At 45.9% G+C, this 21137-nt stretch overlaps 2 protein-coding genes across 5 annotated transcripts in view; one reads left to right on the top strand and one right to left on the bottom strand.

Moving 5' to 3' along the window:
* The window catches only part of THADA (THADA armadillo repeat containing), a 359204-nt gene that overhangs the window by 13107 nt on the left and 324960 nt on the right, over positions 1-21137 (bottom strand). The window lies entirely within an intron of this gene.
* Positions 9483-10770, top strand: LOC116483616 (large ribosomal subunit protein uL3-like). The gene is given in 3 exon segments (XM_058428961.1): positions 9483-9667; positions 9669-10215; positions 10218-10770. Coding segments are annotated over 3 exon segments (1209 nt in total). The 5' UTR covers positions 9483-9511; the 3' UTR covers positions 10724-10770.

Below are 21137 nucleotides of genomic sequence, written 5' to 3'. Positions count from 1 at the left end.
TCATTTAAAAGAAAAGATAATTTCAAAATCTTTATTATTATTTTTAATCAACAATACATTCCAAAAAATCTTTATTTTTAAAGTTAAAATAACTATGATTTTAAAAATGTGGGCCCACCTCAAAACACTGGGTAAATAAAATTTTTCCCCTGATTTTAAAAATGGATACAGCCAATATGAATGAAAACAAGCATTTCATAAAAGTGTGCACTTCTTATTCAATAGGGACATACTTCACCAAAAAGGGACTGACAAATTATAGCCAGTTAACAGTACACTCAGCTCAAACCCTAGAAAAATACTTGCATTTGTTCACTTCAAACCACAGTAGCAAATAAGGAATGGATTCAAACAAATATTGCTCTCAGAAAATACCATCTGTGAAAAAGACCTGGTTCTCCAGGGGGCTTACAGCCTGGAGCTGTCCCACCAGCCTCCAGCCCTTCCGGGTGCTTCCATTATACCCAGTTTTGTGTGCACCTCACTCCTGTTTTCTGTGGCAATCTCTGGAGCTCAGCAGGAAAGCGTACGGCACCCATGGGCTGTGCATGTGGGCTTCATGGCTGTTCTGGAGCAGGTAATAAAGGCCAGTCCTTGGGGCCCTGGTGTGTGAAGGGACAGCAGAGCAAGCAATGGGCCCTGTCCAGCCATTGTGGCCTGCATTTGGCATTCTTGCATTTGGTGACGATTCCTTTGGGGCCTGAACTGTGTCAGGCCCTTCCTGTGAAAAGTGCAAAGCCAGTCCCTCCACAGCAGATGAGTCCCTCCCTCTGCCTGCTCCTTGATGATTTCACTCTGCAGAGCCTCCCAGAGGGTTCGATCGCCTCCAACTCTGCCCAGGTGGTAAGTGCCTTGCACTTCATTCCTATCTGCGTGGTCACTCACCCCAGGGCACTCCTCCTGGACATGGCAGCACCCACCCCTCTTCTTTCCTCCCTACCCCTGCTCTTCTTTCCTCCCTACCCCTGTGTCATGAGTCAGTGAGGGAGGCTTCCACAGACTGGTAAGTGCTGGGCAACCTGAGGTCTGCCTTCCATCAACCTCCTCTCCTCTGCCTGGGCAGAGTTCACCAGCTCTGAGGACACATTCCACATTCCTCACTGACCAGCCTGGATCTTGAAACTTCTCTTTTTCCTTTCCTTGAAGTCACTTCAGTTTTCCTCAGCTTATTTCACTACTGGAACTTCTTTCTTTCTTCTTTTTTTTTTTTTGAGACGGAGTCTTGCTCTGTCGCCCAGGCTGGAGTGCAGTGGTGTGATCTCGGCTCACAGCAACCTCTGCCTCGCGGGTTCCAGTGATTCTCCTGCCTCAGCCTTCCTAGTAGCTGGGACTACAGGCACATACCACCACGCCTGGCTAATTTTTGTAATTTTAGTAGAGACAGGGTTTCACCATATTGGTCAGGCTGGTCTTGAACTCCTGACCTCAGGTGATCCACCCGCCTTGGCCTCCCAAAGTGCTGGGATTATAGGCATGAGCCACCACAACCAGCAACTTCTTTCTTTTATAAGAAATTTCTTCTTGGCCTGAGCTCCTAAGACTTACTGGTTCCTTCTGAGTTCTCTGTGAAGCTTCACTGGCCCTCACTGTCACCTGCCTGGTTTCCCACTCCCACCCTCAACCCTCTGAGCTTACTCAGGGCTTGAGGTGGGAGAGAGGAAGAAAGCAAATGACTGATTCATTTCAACAGAGCTGTCATGAGCAAAAGGCACTGTGCTAGCCTTGAAGAATGTGCCCAGTCAAGGTACTGTAAACACAGCACAGAGCTCAAGACAGGGGGGACTGCTTGGCTCCCAAAACGCATTGGTGGGATATGGGTGGTAGTGGTGCAGATGATCCTGAGGTGTAACTGAAGACTAGAATTTGAAAATCAGAAAAACTCAAGAAGATAATGTTTCTCTCCTGAGGACTTTAACATTACCGCCTCCCAGCTTTATGCAGAATCCAGAAAGTTCCTTTACTAGGCACCCACCTCCCAGCCTTATCCAGAATCCAGAAAGTTCCCTTACGAGACACCCACCTCCCAGCCTTATCCAGAATATAGAACGTTCCCTTACTAGGTGCCCACTTCCCAGCTTTATCCAGAATCCAGAAAGTCTCCTTACTAGGCGCCCGTCTCCCAGCCTTATCTAGAATCCAGAAAGTCTCCTTACTAGGCGCCCACCTCCCAGCTTTATCTAGAATCCAGAAAGTCTCCTTACTAGGCGCCCACCTCCCAGCTTTGTCTAGAATCCAGAAAGTCTCCTTACTAGGCACCCGCCTCCCAGCCTTATCCAGAATCCAGAAAGTTCCCTTACTAGGCACCCACCTCCCAGTCTTATACGGAATCCAGAGGCTGGACGCAGTGGCTCACGCCTGTAATCCCAGCACTTTGGGAGGCTGAGGCAGGAGGATCACTTGAGGTCAGGAGTTCAAGACCAGCCTGGCCAACATGGTGAAACCCTGTCTCTACTAAAAATATAAAAAGTAGCCGGGCACGGTGGTGGGTGCCTGTAGTCCCAGCTACTTGGGAGGCTGAGGCAGAAGAATCGCTTGAACCCGGGAGGTGGAGGTTGCAGTGAGCTGAGATTGCGCCACTGCACTCCAGCCTGGGTGACAGAGTGAGACTCCATCTCAAAACAAACAAACAAACAAACAAAAAACAGAATCCAGAAAGTTCCCTTACTATAGGCACCCTACCTCACCCCTAGGCTTTTACAGCTCTAAATGGAACAAACACAGTTTATGGTAATGCAATGACCAAATCAAGGTATAAGGGACTTTTAAACTCACAACACGATTTTAAGATTTATAAACAGTGTTCAAAATGAAAATGCCTGTGATTTCAAAGTTTCTGGGAATTTTATATCTTGAAATGGAGTTTACTCCCCAGAGCTCTCAAGGCCTTTCCTATCTGTCCCCTGTGGCCAACACTCCCCAGCAGCCTCCCTGGAGTGACTACATTTCCCAAAGGCATGGAAAATCACCGCTGACATGGCCCTAGGCTGACGCTGAGTGTGGAGAAGCCTGGAGGGCAGGCAAGAGAAGGGAGAGGCCCACAGAAAACCTTTCAGGAACAGGCCAAGGAAGACAGAACAATTCAAAGCTTAGAGGGCAGCGAGACTCTGGGTTTTGGGCCAACTAAAAAGGAGTAACGCTCAAACTGTTGCGGGATGGATTGAAATTACCTGCTAAGGGGAGCATTTGAGTCTTAAGGGTTTTGAGACTCCAGGGGTCCACTGCCCAGAAAACTTCCCTTCCTTTAAGCACCAGGTCTTCAGTGGAGAAGTTGGGAGGAGGGACTCCAGGAAGAGGCAGGCTGTTTTCTACTTTGCAGTGAATGTTACTAGTGAAGATAATCAGACTACACTGAAAATGGCAGCACATGAAAAAAATTCAAAGTAACAACCCCAGGAGTAATTTTGTTAGTAACACTGAAAACTGCAAATAACGACAAGACAATGACTGGGGGAAATTGTGATTTGGTGGAAACAAACACAAAAAATAAAACTTACAAGTTCTAAAACTGGGCATGAAAAGTCCTACTGACTAAAATTGTTGAATAAAAATAAAATCACTATTAAAGGCTGGGCACGGCTGGGCAAGGTGCCTCACGCCTGTAATCACAGGACTTTGGGAGGCTGAGGTGGGGAGATCACCTGAGGTCAGGAGTTGCCAACATGGTGAAACCCCGTCTCTACTAAAAATACAAAAAATCAGCCGGGAGTGTTGGCGGGTGCCTGTAATCCCAGTTACTCGGGAGGCTGAGGCACGAGAATCGCTTGAACCCAGGAGGCGGAGGCTGCAGTGAGCCGAGATCATGCCACTGCACTCCAGCCTGGCGACAGAGTGAGACTCCGTCTCAAAAAAAAAAAAAAAAAAGGGCTGGGCATAGTGGCTCATGCCTATATTCCCAACATTTTGGGAAGCTGATGTGGTAGGATCACCTGAGTCCAGGAGTTCAAGATCAGCCTGGGCAACATGGTGAGAACCTGTGTCTACAAAAAATTTGAAAATTATGTGGTGGTACATGCCTGTGGTCCCTGCTACTTGGGAAGCTGACGTGGGAGGATTACTTGAGCCTCAGAGTTCAAGGCTGCAGTAAGCTGTGATCACACTGCTGTACTCCAGCCTGGGCGTCACAGCAAAACCCTATATTAAAGCAAAACAAAACAAACAAAAAAAAGAGTTGATATTTAAGAAAATAAAGGAGAACTTTAGGAAATGCCTTCACTGCTCTGTACAGAAATATATATATATTTTGAGACGGAGTCTCGCTCTGTCACCCAGGCTGTAGTGCAGTGGCACAATCTTGGTTCAGTGCAACCTCTGCCTCCCGGGTTCAAGCGATTCTCCCACTTCAGCTTCCTGAGTAGCTGGGATTACAGGCGTGCACCACCATGCCTGGCTAATTTTTTTGCATTTTCAGTACAGACGGGGTTTTGCCATGTTGCCCAGGCTGGTCTTGAACTCCTGACCTCAGATCATCTGCCCGCCTAAGCCTCCCAAAGTGCTGGGATTATAGGCGTGAGCCACCACGCTCGCTCAGTACAGAAAATTGATTAAGGAATTAAACTGGATTGTAGGAGGTACGATGGAAAATAATTTCTTGATGAAATGAATTAATGTTCATATAATTCAGATTAGAAATTTGCATTTACATAGAGTCACAGTGTCCTCCAGGTCAAAATGTTGAAATCAAAACACGCGGAATCCGTTTTGAAAGTTCTGTACCTGAAGGAAGAAAAAGGAGGCAAATCTCCTCTATATTTAGCCCTCACTCAGAAGGAGCGGCCTGGGCCGCCTCCACAGGCTTCCTGTCCCCACACTCTCAGCCTCACGCCCAGTCTGACTGCGCTCTCTCGGCAGTGTGTGCAGTGCTCTGGAGCTCTCTGGAGCTCTGAGGCTCCCCCTCCTCTGCCACTTCCTGGTTTACTCTTTCTTCTCCACAGCATCTCATGTTCTGCCTTCACCTCTGTATCCACAGTAACCTGCCCTGACAATTGTGCCCCTTTTTAAACACCTCTCAAACTTGTCTCCTCTCTATCCCCACTGCCACTTCCTTGGTCCATCCTCACCACCCTTCCCCTCAGAATGATGGTAGCCTTCTTTTTTTTTTGAGATGGGATCTAACTATGTTGCTCAGGCTGGGCGGAGTGCAGTGGTACAATCATGGCTCACTGCAGCCTCAATCTCCTGGGCTCAAGTGATCTTCCCACCTCAGCCTCCTGAGTAACTGGCACTACAGGCACACGCCACTACACCCAGCTAATTTTGCATTTTTTGTAGAGACAGGGTTTTTGCCATGTTGTCCAGGCTGGTCTTGAACTCCTGGGCTCAAGCACCGCTCCCACCTTGGCCTCCCAAAATGTGGGGTTACAGGTGTGAATCTTTGTGGCTGGCCAATGACGGTAGCCTTCTAAGCAGGCTCCTTGCTTCCAGTCTTGTCTAGACTCCAGACTTTCCCCTTCCCTGTGGTCAGGGTGACCTGTCTAAGACAACTCTGATCTGATTATGTCTCAGTCTAAAAGCCTTCAGTGCTCCCACAAGGCCCAAATGTCCTACATCCTTAACATTAAAGACTCTTTCTACGTGGCTTCCCTGCCCCCTTGTTGCAGGAAAAAGTAAGTTCACAGCTCTCTTATATCCCTCCGTCATCACTAGTGGATTGGCTGTACCAGCCATGGGTATTTTAGGCTTACAATTTCCTTCATTCTGGGTGGCTGAGTCCCTTTCTCTTAAGTTCTTCCTGGGCCTTAGTCAAATCTTTTCAAGTGACCCTGAATCTTCTCAGTACCCCATCCCCTTCCCACCCCCATCCAAGCTGTCTTTCTTCCGATTACCAGCATCTCTGTGGTGACCATACTCTTTTTTTCTTCAGTTTATTTCCAGATCTAACAGAATGATGACATTGTGCCAATTCTCAGTGCCTTGGGAGGTGCGGATAGGTTGGAACATGCCTGCTATTCCTTGTCAGAGCAGACCTGGGGAGGATGTCCATCAAGAAAGGACCTCCAGTTCCTCAATAAGTCAAAGAATTACCATGTGACCCACAATTCCACTCCTAGGTACATACCCAAGAGAACTGAAAGCAGGTACCCAAATAAAAGCTTATACATGAATGTTCATGCAGCACTATTCACAGTAGCCAAGAGGTGGAAACAACACAAACGTCTATCCATTAATGGATGAATGGATAAATAAAATGTGGTAGATCCATACAATGGACCATTACTCAGCCATAAAAAGAATTAAAAGTGCTGATTCATGCTACAGCATGGATGAACCTTGTAAACATTATGTCTAATGAAAATAGCCAAGCACAAAAGGTCATATATAAATCCATTTATATGAAACAACTTAATAGGAAAAGTCACGGAGACAGAAAGCAGACTGGTAGTTGCCAGGGGCCAGGGGATGGGGGGACTATTTAATGGGTACAGGGTTTTTAGGGGAGTGATAAAAACTGTTCTGGAACTTGATAGTGGTAATGACTGCACACTATTGTAAAAGTACTAAACGCTACTGGAACTGTATACTTTAAAATGATTAATTTTATGTTTATTTCATCTCAATAATATATAAACATGAAAAAAGAAAGGGGCTGGGCGTGGTGGCTCACACTTGCAATCCCAGCACTTTGGGAGGCCAAGGTCGGAGGATCTTTTTTTTCTTTTTTTTTTTTTTTTTTGAGACGGAGTCTCGCTCTGTCACCCAGGCTGGAGTGCAGTGGCGCAATCTCGGCTCACTGCAAGCTCCGCCTCCCGCGTTCACGCCATTCTCCTGCCTCAGCCTCTCCGAGTAGCTGGGACTACAGGCGCCCGCCACCACGCCCGGCTAATTTTTTTTTTGTATTTTTAGTAGAGACGGGGTTTCACCGTGGTCTCGATCTCCTGACCTCGGGATCCACCCGCCTCGGCCTCCCAAAGTGCTGGGATTACAAGCGTCAGCCACCGCGCCCGGCCGGTCGGAGGATCTTTAAACCCAGGAGTTTGAGGCCAGCCTGGGCACCATAGTGAGACCCTTTCTCTATAAAAATAAAATAAAATAAAATACAGTAAAATAAAATAAAATAAAAGAACCCTCATGCGGATGGAGCAGGAGAGTGTGTCAAGAACAAAGGACAATGGGTAATTCAATTCTGTGCCCCTGAGGTGTTAAAGCAAAGGGAATGGGCAGGAAAGTGGGCCCATTTGCTTTAAAGGGATTGAGCCTCTTCAATGAGTATTTCTCCCCAGGATGCATTCTCCAAAGACTAATCCTAAGAAGGGAGGTGAGGGGTGGAGAGACGAAGGTGAACAGAGGTAAAACAAGAGTGAAAAGGCGTCAGGCCTCCTTCCCTTTTTGCTGGTGTCTGGGCTCACACAAGGACAAGAAGACTGGAAAGGTTGCAGCCTGAGAGGGGTGGTCTACACAGCCACCAAGAAGGGAACCCTCGCTTTCTGGTAATAAACTAAGACGTTTCACATCTGAAATCACCTGCATGGTAAGACTCAAATGTAAGTGGATCCTGTGACACACAATTTTATGCAGAGAGCAGAGATCAGATCAGATCACAAAGCTGCAAAGAGAAATCTCTTTACCTAAATTACACAGACCCACTCGTCTGGTTTCCATTTCACTGCCTGAGTCTGTTTTATAGTTGTGCTTTTTCATGAAGGCTTTTAAGGGAGGCTACACCCTGACATCATGTGGAAAAAATGTCTAAATACATTACAGAGCAGCACTCTTGGAATAGAAGGCAACCTTGAAGCCTGCTGGTGTCCTGTTTCCTCTCCTTTAAACCCATTTGTTGCTCTCTGCTCTCTAAAAGCAGAAGCCCCCAATCCCAGCTCACCTGGTCTGCTTCCTGTCTCTGTCAGAGTGCGAAACACCGGTCTGGGAAATACAGCAATCTAAGGTACTGTGGGACTGTGTGCTCCTGAGTGGGAGATGTGGCAGGGCCACAGGGAGCTGTGTCCAGCTGGGGCATGCCCAGCACCAGCCCACAGGCCTGAGCCGGCTTGTCTCATGTCATGCACCTTACAATCATGGTGAGGAAACAGGGCCTCCCTCTGTTGGCTTTTCTTAGAAATCTACTCCAAAACCTCCTACCTCCTCCCCTATCCTCATGCCTTTTTCAGATGTGTCCCCATGTTCAGGGAATAGTTTTTCTCAAAAGCTCTTATGAAAAAATAGTTCCCCTCAATTAAAATCTGTTGTATTGTGAACAAATTCGCCGTATATGTCATCTATTCCATGTTTCTTCCTCCTCCCGGCAGAAGCTACCATTCTCCTGACTTTCCAGTCGGGGCTGTTCCTTCTGTCCCTGAGTCTCTGACTTGGACGGAACAGCACACTTCTGCTGCCACTCCTAGATAATCCCCCTGCCACCCCCCACAATCTCTCTTTTGAAGTCCATACTAACCACCTCCCCATTCTTGTTGGCTAGAGACCTGGCCTTCTTCAATGACTGCGTCATGGCCACCCCATCTGGGACTTCCACATCCATAAAGATGTCCCTCCCAGTATTTGCTTTCACCATTCTTCAACCTCTTCAGTTCAAATACTCCCCATCTCTGATTTTACTCTACTCCCAATTAAGCATGATGACATCTGAGAACTTGTCATTATTTAGAACTGTTTCAACTCCAGATCTCAAATTCTAAGTTTTATCATCACTTTGAAATGAACATCAGTATCATTGCGAACGTTTAGTGGGTACTTATGTGCAAGGCACTATCATACGTACTTCATATATATTAATTATGATGACCTTTTAAAGTAGGTTTTATGAGCCCCATTTTATAATGGGGTATAACACAGAGACACAGTTTAGGATTTGGGATTTAAGCCACATAGTCTACACACTATGGCTCCCACATCATATGGCCTCTTTAATATTCCTAATACGACTGTTTAACCTTCTACCTTTTCCACTGAAACTACCCACGCCCCCCAATCCTCACCACATCCTTGACCTTGCCCTCTCTCCCAGGCTATTATTCTACATTATCCAGGATTCCCCAGACCTGTGATGATCTTCCTAGTCCCCAATGCCCTTGACAATCTGATCTGCCACCAGGCTCAACAATGCTCCCTAGCCACCTCTCCCCAAACCCAATCTACTGTTCTACTTTGAGTCACCAATTCCAGCTGAGTAGCGGCAGTCTGCTGATGAAGCTGTCTATAAATTCATGCTGTTTAATCTCAGCTGGACTCTCCATGTCCCCTGGTAATTCTTTTCTTCCTATTCTGGTGACTCCTAACTGATCCTCTATATAAACTGTTCCAATCTTTTCCCTGTCTCTCCATCTTACTCCCTAACCACTCATTCTTGACTTCTTGACTTGACATTCTTGATAATCTTGACTTCTACAAGGACATTCAGCATAAGCTCAAACTTCCGTCCCCCTCAAAGTCAAAGCTTCTCTAATGACTCTTTTGAAACATTGGCTTGAAGACAGATCAGGGTCTAGAAGATGTGGTTTTAGGGCAGGGGAATGATGTAAATATTTGTATGAGCTCTCTACCGGCGAGATTTGATGGCGTGATGTCTCACAGAAAGTTCTCCGCTCCCAGACATGGGTCCCTCGGCTTCCTGCCTCGGAAGCGCAGCAGCAGGCATTGTGGGAAGGGGAAGAGCTTCCCTAAGGATGACCCGTCCAAGCCGGTCCACCTCACAGCCATCTTGGGATACAAGGCTGGCAACGACTCACATTGTGCGGGAAGTCGACAGGCCAGGATCCAAGGTGAACAAGAAAGAGGTGGTGGAGGCTGTGACCATTGTGGAGATGCCACCCATGGTGTCTGTGGGCATTGTGGGCTACGTGGAAACCCCTCGGGGCCTCCGGACCTTCAAGACTGTCTTCGCTGAGCACATCAGTGATGAATGCAAGAGGCGTTTCTATAAGAATTGGCATAAATCTAAGAAGAAGGCCTTTACCAAGTACTGCAAGAAATGGCAGGATGAGGATGGCAAGAAGCAGCTGGAGAAGGACTTCAGCAGCATCAAGAAGTATTGCCAAGTCATCCGTGTCATTGCCCACACCCAGATGCGCCTGCTTCCTCTGGGCCAGAAGAAGGCCCACCTGATGGAGATCCAGGTGAACGGAGGCACCGTGGCCGAGAAGCTGGACTGGGCCCGCGAGAGGCTCGAGCAGCAGGTACCTGTGAACCAAGTGTTTGGACAGGATGAGATGATCGACGTCATGGGGGTGACCAAGGGCAAAGGCTATAAAGGGGTCACCAGTCGTTGGTAACCAAGAAGCTCCCCTGCAAGACCCACTGAGGCCTGCGCAAGGTAGCCTGTATTGGGGCATGGCATCCTGCTCGTGTAGCCTTCTCTGTGGCATGCGCTGGGCAGAAAGGCTACCATCACCGCACTGAGATCAACAAGAAGATCTATAAGATTGGCCAGGGCTACCTTATCAAGGATGGCAAGCTGATCAAGAACAATGCCTCCACTGACTATGACCTGTCTGACAAGAGCATCAACCCTCTGGGTGGCTTTGTCCACTATGGTGAAGTGACCAATGACTTTGTCATGCTGAAAGGCTGTGTGGTGGGAACCAAGAAGTGGGTGCTCACCCTCCGCAAGTCCTTGCTGGTGCAGACGAAGCGGTGGGCTCTGGAGAAGATTGACCTTAAGTTCCTTGACACCACCTCCAAGTTTGGCCATGGCCGCTTCCAGACCATGGAGGAGAAGAAAACATTCATGGGACCACTCAAGAAAGACCGAATTGCAAAGGAAGAAGGAGCTTAATGTCAGGAACAGATTTTGCAGTTGGTGGGGTCTCAATAAAAGTTATTTTCCACTGGAAAAAAAAATATTTGTATGAGAAGGAGCCACTGGAGGTAGAGAAGGAGAACCTGAAGACGCCTGGGAGGAAAGGGAATCGTGGCTGGATAGAGGTCATGGGGGACGTATAAGGTGCTGTGTGTAGGATGTGTGCAGGGGAAGGAGCACCTTTTTTGCTGAGTTTGAATTGGGGAGGATAAGAAGACAGATGATGCAGCAGAGTGGTCAACACTTGGGCCCTTTGCCTACCTCCTACTTACTTCTAAACTCCTTAAAGGTGGCTCTAACCTCCCACTACTGAATCTTCTCTCTCAACTCTCACTCATGACATTTTCTCAATCCTTATCGTCCTTAACCTGACCTTTCAACAGTGTTTGGCGTGGATGACCAAACCTGCCCTCTTGATAGTTTTTCCTTATGTGGGTTTCATGACAATGGTACCTCTTGGTCTTCTTGATGGGTCTTCGTTATTCCCTTTGCTAGCTCCCCTTCCAAACTGCTACGATGGCCTAAAAATGCTGCCCACCTTTAATTTCTCTCTCCTCTCCCAAGCTACCCATCTCTCTTTTTGCATTCACTCATTCAATATGTAATTATGTTAAGTACCTACCATGTGCCAAGTACATGGCAGCTATTAAACTGTAGCTGAATTAATGTTAATGTGTAGCTCTGATCACGCTGCTTATTTGCTCAAAAATCCTTACTGGTTCTCTGATGTAAATGATATCCAGATTCTTTGGCCTAGCAAAGATGTTTTAGCAGACATCTGTTGTTTTTGCTGCCCACCTTCCATTCGCCCTCCTTTGGATAGCTGTCCCTAGTCTCCCTCCAGAGACCCAGCCCCTCCACACCTTTTAGTCCATGTGGTTTGGGTGGGGCTAACCCTACCCTCAACTCCAGGCATGGGTACCTGCTCCAGATAGGTTCCAGGCCTATCCCTGAACTAATCTCAGAGGCCAGGAATATGATGCCCTGATTGGCATCTGGCCCCTGAGATTAGATCAGGGATAGGCCTGGACCCCAACTAGAGCCAATAAAATGCAAAGGGATTGTACTGACACAGGACTTGAATAAATGAAGATGTAAAGGCTAGAGCTGCTGTAGCCATCTTAAACTCCAAGAAAAGTATGAGCTGATCGAAAACAGAACCAACCTAGGAGCAGAAGGGAGAAATGGCAAGAAACGAGGTCCTTGGGACACTGTTTGAGTCCTTGAATTATGTCATGTCTTAAGCCAGTCTTAGCCTTGGAATTCTCAGTTACATGATCCAATATGCCTCCTTTATGCTGAAGTGGGCTGCATTGGACATTCTGTCACTTGCATCTGAAAGAATCCTATTTGATCCAAAGGTCCTTTGTGTCATCCCGCTTCATCTCATCCCACCCTACTCACGCACTCGACGCTTGTACCACACTAACATTCCTTTCCTGAGCAGGCCTCATACTCTGCCACCCATGTCTTTCTGGAATGTTCTCCATCTTTCTCATCTTTTCCTCTTGAAATTCTGCCCATCCTTTAAGGTTTGGCTGTAATGAACTTTCCTCCAAGCAGCCATTCTTCTCTAATTTCCCCCAATGACAAATGTTTGTTGGATAAAGTCTAACTGAACACACACTGACATGGAGAACCTGGATCCAAGGTTCCTTAAACCTGATGCAGAGACCTGGGCCTCCAGCAAACTTGTTCATCTCCCCTCAGGGCTTGGGACTTGTTTTCTTGGTCCTCCCACTGGTCTACATCCTTGTTTCCTGCACTCTTTGGTCATCACTTCCCAAAAAGTTTTTCTGGGGACACTGGCTTTTTGGAATGTTAGTAGATATTTAAAACAACATAAAACACTCCCAACTTCAAAACCAACCAAAGCAGCTTTACTCCAGCTGGATACTAAAGAGTGTTAACTATTTAATAAGTTTGGGAAATTCTGGGTTAAACAAATATTTCTGTTTTAAAAACCTGGGGAGGTGGGGATGGGGGCAGAGTATGTACCTTTTCTCCAACTTACTCATAAAGCAAGTACGAGAGCAGAGGGACGTGCCACATTCTTCTCTGAAAACATATTTAGGTTTAAGGTAGGTACGGGTTATTTTATATACACATATAAATATCCTACTCTTTGTTCAAGGTGCCTATTTGCTCTGCACAGTGACTATTATGAACACAGAAAACTGTTCATTGTTAAATATGGCATGCTAAGTAGTTTTGCTTTCTGGCAAATCTCCAAACCATAATTATTAAGGGACTGGAGCTGCTGAGGAATTCTTGGGTTACAAGAGGCTTTGATCCTGTTCCTGCCTTCTTTCCCTGACATGAATTTCTATGGGTGTGGCTGACTTTCATTGTTTTTCACTGCTGTGAAGGTGAAGGATTAAATAGGACTTCAAGGTGACAAGGGATTAGGCCCCCCAGAACTGCTGAGAGGAGGCTCTGGCTAAACCTCTCCTGCCTTTTGGAGCCCCAAATGGCTGTAACCAAGGGAATGCACAAGCTCCATCCAAGTATTGGTGTCAGGGAATGCTGTGGCCTCTGATATTTGGTTTCCCACACACTCCGGGAAGCTCAGATTTTTAGGCCTCACTCATTATTGGGTTTCCAGCTGGGGTGAAGCCTCTGTCTGTACTAAACGGCTGACAGGACTTTGCTCAGCAAAAGGCAACAGGCCCTGGGTGGGTGAGGCTTTGTTATTTCATTCCCATCAAAGGTGAGAGATCTAATCCAAAATTCTTTGGGCAACTACAGCCATTTGACACGTGTAGCCCTCAAACTCATGTAGCTGCCTCCTTTACAGGGTCAAGAAGACACCTCAGCTCAGTCACAGACCATTAGGTGAACTACTGAAAGAGCCAGTCTCCTTTCTACTGAAACATTTGCTGAAATGTCAAGGGGCACATAACTATTCTTTCAGGCTCTTTTAAATTCTCCCCTGCCTGTAAGAAGAGGTAAGAAAGAACACCTGGATGTTCATGAATCCAAGATAGAAGGAATAAAAATACTCCACCCAAAATGAAGTGGTAAGGTCCTCTTAACTTGGTGAAGAAAAGGCTTCTCTAACAAACAGCAAGTTTCCAGTTTTCCAGCATTAAAAAAAAAAAACCCCGCTTACGTCTAGGTGCAGTGGCTCATGCCTGTAATCCCAGCACTTTGGGAGGCCAAGATGGGAGTTATCACTTGAGCACAGGAGTTTGAGACCAGCCTGAGCAGCACAGTGAGACCTTGTCTCTCTTCTACTTTTTTTTTTTTTTAAAACCAGTTAGCATTTGGATTGGGGATAGAACCTTGCTCACTTTTTGACATTGTATTTATTTATTTTTTTGAGTCTGTTATACAGGCTGAAGTGCAGGGGCATGATCATGGCTCACTGCAGCCTCGACCTCCTAGTGGGCTCAAGTGATCCTCCTACCTCAGCCTCCGAAGTAGCTGGAACCACAGGCGCATGCTACCATTCCTGGCTAATTGGAAAAAAAAAAAATTTTTTTTTTCATACAGACAGAGTATGTTATGTTGCCCAGGCTGGTCTCAACCTCCCAGGCTCAAGTGATCCTCCTCCCTCAGACTCTTGAGTAGCTGGGACCACAGATGTGTACCATCAAGCCCAGCTAATTTTCTTATTTTTTGTACAGATGAAATCTCACTACGTTGCCTAGGCTGGTCATGACCTCCTGGGCTCAAGTGATCCTTCTACCTCAGCCTCCCCAAATGCTGGGATTATAGGTGCAAGCCACTACACCTGGCCAACATTCATTTTTATTCATATTTTAATACAAACAAAATCACCTTCATTTTATACAGAAACTGAAGCCAAGAGAGTAGAGCCAAATAGTTCAGGATAGAGAGGATTCCCTGATTCCCAGATCAGTATTCTCTCTCCAAGATGGCAACTGTCCTTCAAAGTTTTCTTCCCAGATGGGAAAACGCCTCCCATCTGGTAGATGGGTAGAGGTCTCTGTTGGTGGGTGGAGATGGGGGATGGAAAAACAAAGGCAGACAGAGAGAATGGGAGAGAAAACAGACATCAGAGTCCTTGAAGGCAGCAACTAGAAACCAGAAGCTTCTAACACAGGGGGACGTCAGAAAGTTGTCCAGACTACCTGTTTCGGGAAGGGCCAGAGTGGAGTTTCCTTCAAATGTCTGCTCCCACTGGGAGAGGCAGAGAGGGAAGGCACAGGGCCCCTGGGGCGCTTGTCTCTAACCCCAAACCCTGCGCCTCCCTATGACAGGCTGCTTCTCACTGGAAAGGAGTCAGGCAATCAATCATTAAGAGGAGAGAAGGGGCTTCTCCCGGGCCAGCGGGGCCCAATTCCAAAAGGCTGGGCTTTGGGGCAGCACAGGAGGCTTCTGAGTCTCCTTCTCTTTTGAATGGGTCAACCTAGTGACGTCTCCCTTCACTCCACCACCTCAATCTATCCCACTCCCCACTTCCTCCGTTGGCATCTGTCCTAGGAAGATGTGCATGAGTTCATTCCAGATATGGAAGGCCTTTCTCTCAGCTCAAGGTGAAGGTCAGTGATTCACATGGCTAAAAATGAACTTAAGGCCACCTATCAATAAAAGCAAAATGAAACACACACAAAAAGTTAAATCCCCCTGCTATTTAAATTACAGCAAGCAACATAAAACCTTATTTAGTAATTACAACCAACACTCAAATATGTAAACTTTAATTACATGTTACGGATCAGTGAGAGCAAAATGAGGAAAAAAGAGGAGAGCTGAGGGTAGCGGAAAGTCACAGACTGAAAGAGAGAAAGTCCAGAGGCAGGCAGCTCAGAAGCAGAGAAGCCAGTGGGAGGAAGGGGAGGTACAGAAAAGCAGGAGTTGGGGGTTCAGTAGGCTCTGGGGCTGAGGTGACGTGTCATGCCCTGGACAGTCTTATTAGAGTTATTACTGACACCTCCTACTGCTCTTGATCCTCACACTTTCAGGTGCCTCCCTTAGAAAGGGAGAGCCCCGGCGGCCCATGGAGCAGGCTTACAGGATTAAATACGAGACACTGAGTAGGTCTGAATTTCAGGTAAACAATAAATAACCTTTTAGTATAAGTATTCCCAAATATAGCATGGGGCATACTTATACTAAAAAAATATTATTTGTTGGCCAGGTGCGGTGGCTCAGGCCTGTAATCCCAGCACTTTGGGAGGCTGAGGTGGGTGGATCACCTGAGGTTGGGAGTTCGAGACCAGCCTGACCAACATAGAGAAACCCCGTCTCTACTAAAAATACAAAATTAGCCAGCTGTGGTGGTGGGCCCCTGTAATCCCAGCTACTCGGGAGGCTGAGGTGGGAGAATCGCTTGAGCCTGGGAGGCGGAGGTTGTGGTGAGCCGAGATCGTGCCATTGCATTCCAGCCCAGGCAACAAGAGTGAAACTCCGTCTCAAAAAAAAAAAATAAATAAATAAAAATAAAAAAAAAATTATTTGTTATTTATCTGAAATTCATTTAACTGGGTGTCCTGTATTTTTATTTGCTAAATCTGGCAACCTTACTCAAGAGACCAAATCATTCTTTGGACGACCTCAATGACCAGGCCAATATTTACACTGAGGGCCAGGGGGAAATCAAGTGGAAGGTCACTTTTAGAAATGAAGAGTGAAGCAGCACAGAGACTTTGCTAAGTAGGATAGAACTTGGCAACTGGAGGATATCAACCCTCAAGTTTTCTCGTCCACTGGCTGTTTATTTCCAGCTGTTCTCCTCCAGTACAGCTGAGGCTGTTTTGGCCCCTTCCCCCTGCCAAAAAGGTTAGAAGGACTAAAAAGAGTAACTCTACACAGGGCTCACATTGGGACTGTGGGTAACTTGGCCTGTGTGAAGCCTCCTCAAGATTCTGGAGGTTCTGTGGTGGAAAGTGAACCTCCTGGAGCACTAAGGAACCAGGCCAAAATGAAACACAGTCCGTAAGTTCTATGGTGTTAAAAAAAATCTTAATGTCAATTGCTGTCAGTTTCAGAGTGACATGATGGAGCCCATTTCACCATGTCAAGGGGAGAGGGGCAGTGAAACTGCCATCAACTAAAAGCTCCAGGTTCACCCAGCACTTGCTGAAGAGGACCCAAAGTGATATTGATAGGGGTCACTACTACTGCCCTTGCTAGAGGGCCAGAAAAGGCTGTCTTGGGGCTGAAACTCAAGACTACTGAAACTCAAGACTACTCAAGACTACTAAATTCAGAGCTACTGCTCCTGAGTCTTGATCCATGAATGCTGGCCAGGGAAACCTGGCAAGGTCAGGAATCACAACCATTGGCTGGATAGTACATGACTGTCTGCTCCCTGCCAGTCCATCCTACTCTGACTGCACGTCCTGCCAGTTCATGCATTTATGCTCCTTGCCAGGCCCCTGTAGGCAGCAGAGGCCCTATAGGCAGTAAGTCATAACATGGAGCTTTCTAGACTTAAACAAATTACAGAGTTACAGAGAATAATAATAACTTACTATAGCTGACAGTGGAATCATTCCAGATGTTCTGTTCTGACCTGCTTTTTTCAGTTAACAATATATCACGGATGCCTTTGCATGTGGGTTCATACCGATTTACTCCATTTTCAACTGCTGCATAGTATGTGGAGGTATTAACATTTACTTAAGTAATCCTTTGATGAATATTTAGGTTATTCCTTTTCCTGTTATAAACATTGTTGAAAGGAATACCTTATACATATATCTTTGTGCCCTTGTGCAAATATTCCTACAGGATAAATTTCCTAAAAGGGAATTGCTGGCTCAATTGGCACAAACATCTAAATTTCTACAGATACCATTAAACTCTCTCTAAAAATGTACCAATTTATAGTTCCACCTGGTATGATCATGCCTGTTCTTTCACAGCTCTCACCCCCGGTGACAGCAATTTTTTTTTTTTTTTTTAGATGGAGTCTCGCTCTGTCGTCCAGGCTGGCGTACAGTGGAATGATCTCAGCTCACTGCAGCCTATGCCTCCCGGGTTCGAGCAATTCTCCTGCATCAGCATCCCAAGTAGCTGGGATTACAAGTGCCCGCCACCACACCCAGCTGGTCTCGAACTCCTGAACTCAAGTGACCTCCAGCCTTGGCCTCTCAAAGTGTGGGATTACGAGTGTGAGCCACCACACCTGGCCAAGAGCAATCTTTTTATTCTGTGCCAGTAAGATACAGGGAAATGACAGGGTGCTGATGTTCTAATTGGTATTTCTTTTTTTATTAGTGAGGATGAGCATTTTTTTCATGCGTGTACTGTTCACATCTTTTTTCTTCTACAGAGTGCTCGGTTTTTATCTTTGGCCTCTTTTTCTATTATCTTCATTTACCTATTTTTAAAGACTTCCTCGTACATTATTCATAAAAACTTAATTGCCTAATATATTGCCTGAAGTCCCAGCTACTTGGGAGGCTGAGGTGGGAGGATCACTTGAGCCCGGGAGGTACAATGCGAGTACTTCCTCTGAAGAGAGGTTCATCTACTGAAATCTTGATTGTGTTTTCCTCTGTATGGGCCTCTAAGGAGTCTTTAATTTTTGTGTTGTCATTGGCATAACGTATTTAGAAGACTGTGCTTAAATATCTAAGTGGTAATTTGTTGTTATATTTTTGTTTTATATTTCTAGTGTGCTTGCAATTTGGTCAGAATGTGGCCTAGGAAGATTGCTTTATGAAATGGAAATTTTTTTGGTAACATGAAATATGATCAGTTTTTGTAAATGTTATGTAGCTGTTTGAAATGGATGTTTATTTTCTGTGAGAGTACAAGGTTTATACCTATACAAACTTTTAAGTCCGGTATTTAAATCCTTTAAGGCCTCATTCATCTTTGGTTGGCTTGACCGTTTACATTCTGAGAAAGGAAAAGTATCCTACTATGGTTGTATTTTAATAACTTTTATCTAATATTTTGTAGAGTGTTTTTTGGTAAATTTGGATGCTATTTTACCTGATATGTAAAGGCTCATGCCTGTTATTTTGTGGATAACTTTTATCATTATCCAATGCTTCTCTTCCTGTCCATCTTCATACTTTTTGTCTTAAATTTGTTTGCCTAATATTATTATTGCCACCCCTGCTTTCTTTCTGTTACCATTTGCCTGAAATAAATTTGTGCATTTCTTTTTTTTTTTTGAGAAGGGGTCTTGCTGTGTCACCCAGGCTGGAATGCAGTGGTCCAATCTCAGCTCATTGCAACCTCCACCTCCTGGGCTCAAGCAATTCTCCCACCTCAGCTTCCTGAGTAGCTGGGACTACAGGCATGCACCATCATGCCCAGCTATTTTTTTTATTTTTAGTAGAGATGGGGTTTCGCCATGTTGCCTGGTTTGTGCTTTTTTTTTTTTTTGAGACAGAGTCTTGCTCTGTCACCCAGGCTGGACTGCAATGGCACAATCTCGGCTCACTGCAACCTCTGCCTCCTGGGTTCAAGCAATTCTCCTGCTTCAGCCTCCCAAGTAGGTGGGATTACAGGTGCGTGCCACTAATGCCTGCCTATTGTTTTGATTTTTTTTTTGAGATGGAGTTTTGCTTTTTTGCCCAGGCTGGAGTGAAATGGCATGATCTCGGCTCACTGCAACCTCCACTCCCCCAGGTTCAAGCGATTCTCTTGCTTCAGCCTACCAAGTAGCTGGGATTACAGGCGCATGTCACCATGCCCAGCTAATTTTTGTATTTTTAGTAGAGACGGGGTTTCACCCTGTTGGCCAGGCTGGTCCCAAACTCTTGACATCAGGTGATCCACTCGCCTTGGCCTCCCAAAGTGCTAAAATTACAGGCGTGAGCCACCGCGCCTGGCAATTTTTTGTATTTTTAGTAGAGATGGGGCTTTGCCATGTTGGCAAGGCTGGTCTCGAACTCCTGACCTCAGGTGATCCACCCGCCTCGGCCTCTCAAAGTGCTGGGTGTGCATTTCTTTATTTTCAACCATTCCTTGTAAATTTAGGCTTATCTCTTTATCAAAGTGACATACAGCTGGATGTGTTTCCTTCTTCCTTAGCAAGCAAACTCTAGGTAATGTGCTTAGCCCAAAAAGATCATGTTTCTCTGCACATCTTGCAGCAAAATATGGACATGTTATTAGGTTGTAGGCAATGAGAGGTAAAGAGAAGTGTTTTATGGGACTTTGGGGGCACTCCTTGAAAGGAGATGATGCACACTCTTTATTGTTCTTTCTTCCCTTTCTTTTCATCTGTTATGAGGATGAGCTAGCTAATACTTCTGGCAACCATCATGGATGAAGAGGTGACCTTGAGGATGGAAGCCACATGCCAGGAGAGTGAAGCAGAAAGACAGAAGAAGCATAGGACCTGGGACCTGCCAATCAGTCTGGACTCCCTCATATGGAATGGACTGCAGTCACTTGAGAGAGAGATAAACTTCCACTGTGTTTAAACCTCTGTTTGGCTTTTGTGTTACATGTAGACATCAGGATTACCAAAAGACACATCAGATTTTGCCTTTCTTTAAAAAGAAAACTCAATCTAAGTTTGTCTTTTTTTCCTTTAGTGATTTGAGAGTGGTAATTTCTATTTCAGTTATATCAGTAGTTACTATAAAATGTCTAACAAATGTATTTGTACATTTATTTTCGAAGAGCATTAGGACCTTGCTACTCCAAGTATGACCCCCTGATCAGCTGTGTCAGCATCACTGGGGAGTTTTTACGAAATGTAGAATCTCATGCCTTACCTAGGCCCACAGAAACAGAATCTCATTTTGACAAGATCCTCAGGTGATCTGTGTACATATTGCAGTGTGAAAACCACTGCTCTTGAGACTGGCGTCCCCTCCCCACTTCTGTGTAATGTGTAATCATCTCCCACTTTCCTCCTTACGCCTGTGATGGCTTCCATAGAGAGCCAAGTCAGCAGCAAGGCATCCTTGGCCTTTGAAAATCTGGTCCCCATCTACCTTTAGTGTTTGTCCTTCTCCCACCCTACCCCAACTCTTTACTCCTCATGCTGGACTAAATGTGTCAGATAGTTTCCTAAATGTGTCATGGCACTTCCTGGGTATACACTAATCCCTCCCCAGTAGCCCACTCAACAGCTATCCCACTTCTTCCTTGCTAATTAATAGAAGGCCAATTTTGTTCTGGGAGGTGATGGCTCCAGTTCCAAGTGATATGCCTGGACCCATCTCATTCTCCATTGCATGATACTTTCTCCTTCAGTCTACCCTCATATCTGGGATGGCCATGTACCTGAACTGGCCAAGGATGCATACAGAAATATATGCTGGGTGGGTGGGTGGTGGTGGGGGGGCGCATTTTAAATACCTGGATAAAAAGAACCCTGTGAGAAGAAAAATGTATGTTCTTATCCCTTCTTTCCTACCTAAAATGTTGGGATGTACCTGAGGTACACAAGCTATCTTGTAACCATGAGGGCAAGCATGGGGTCAAAGAGCTAACATGCTAAGGA

The sequence above is a fragment of the Hylobates moloch genome, unplaced genomic scaffold (genome assembly GCF_009828535.3).
Source record: "Hylobates moloch isolate HMO894 unplaced genomic scaffold, HMol_V3 SCAFFOLD_15, whole genome shotgun sequence".
Lineage (NCBI taxonomy): Eukaryota > Metazoa > Chordata > Mammalia > Primates > Hylobatidae > Hylobates > Hylobates moloch.
Note: the sequence above shows the minus strand (reverse complement) of the source record. Positions and strands in the feature narration are given on the sequence as shown.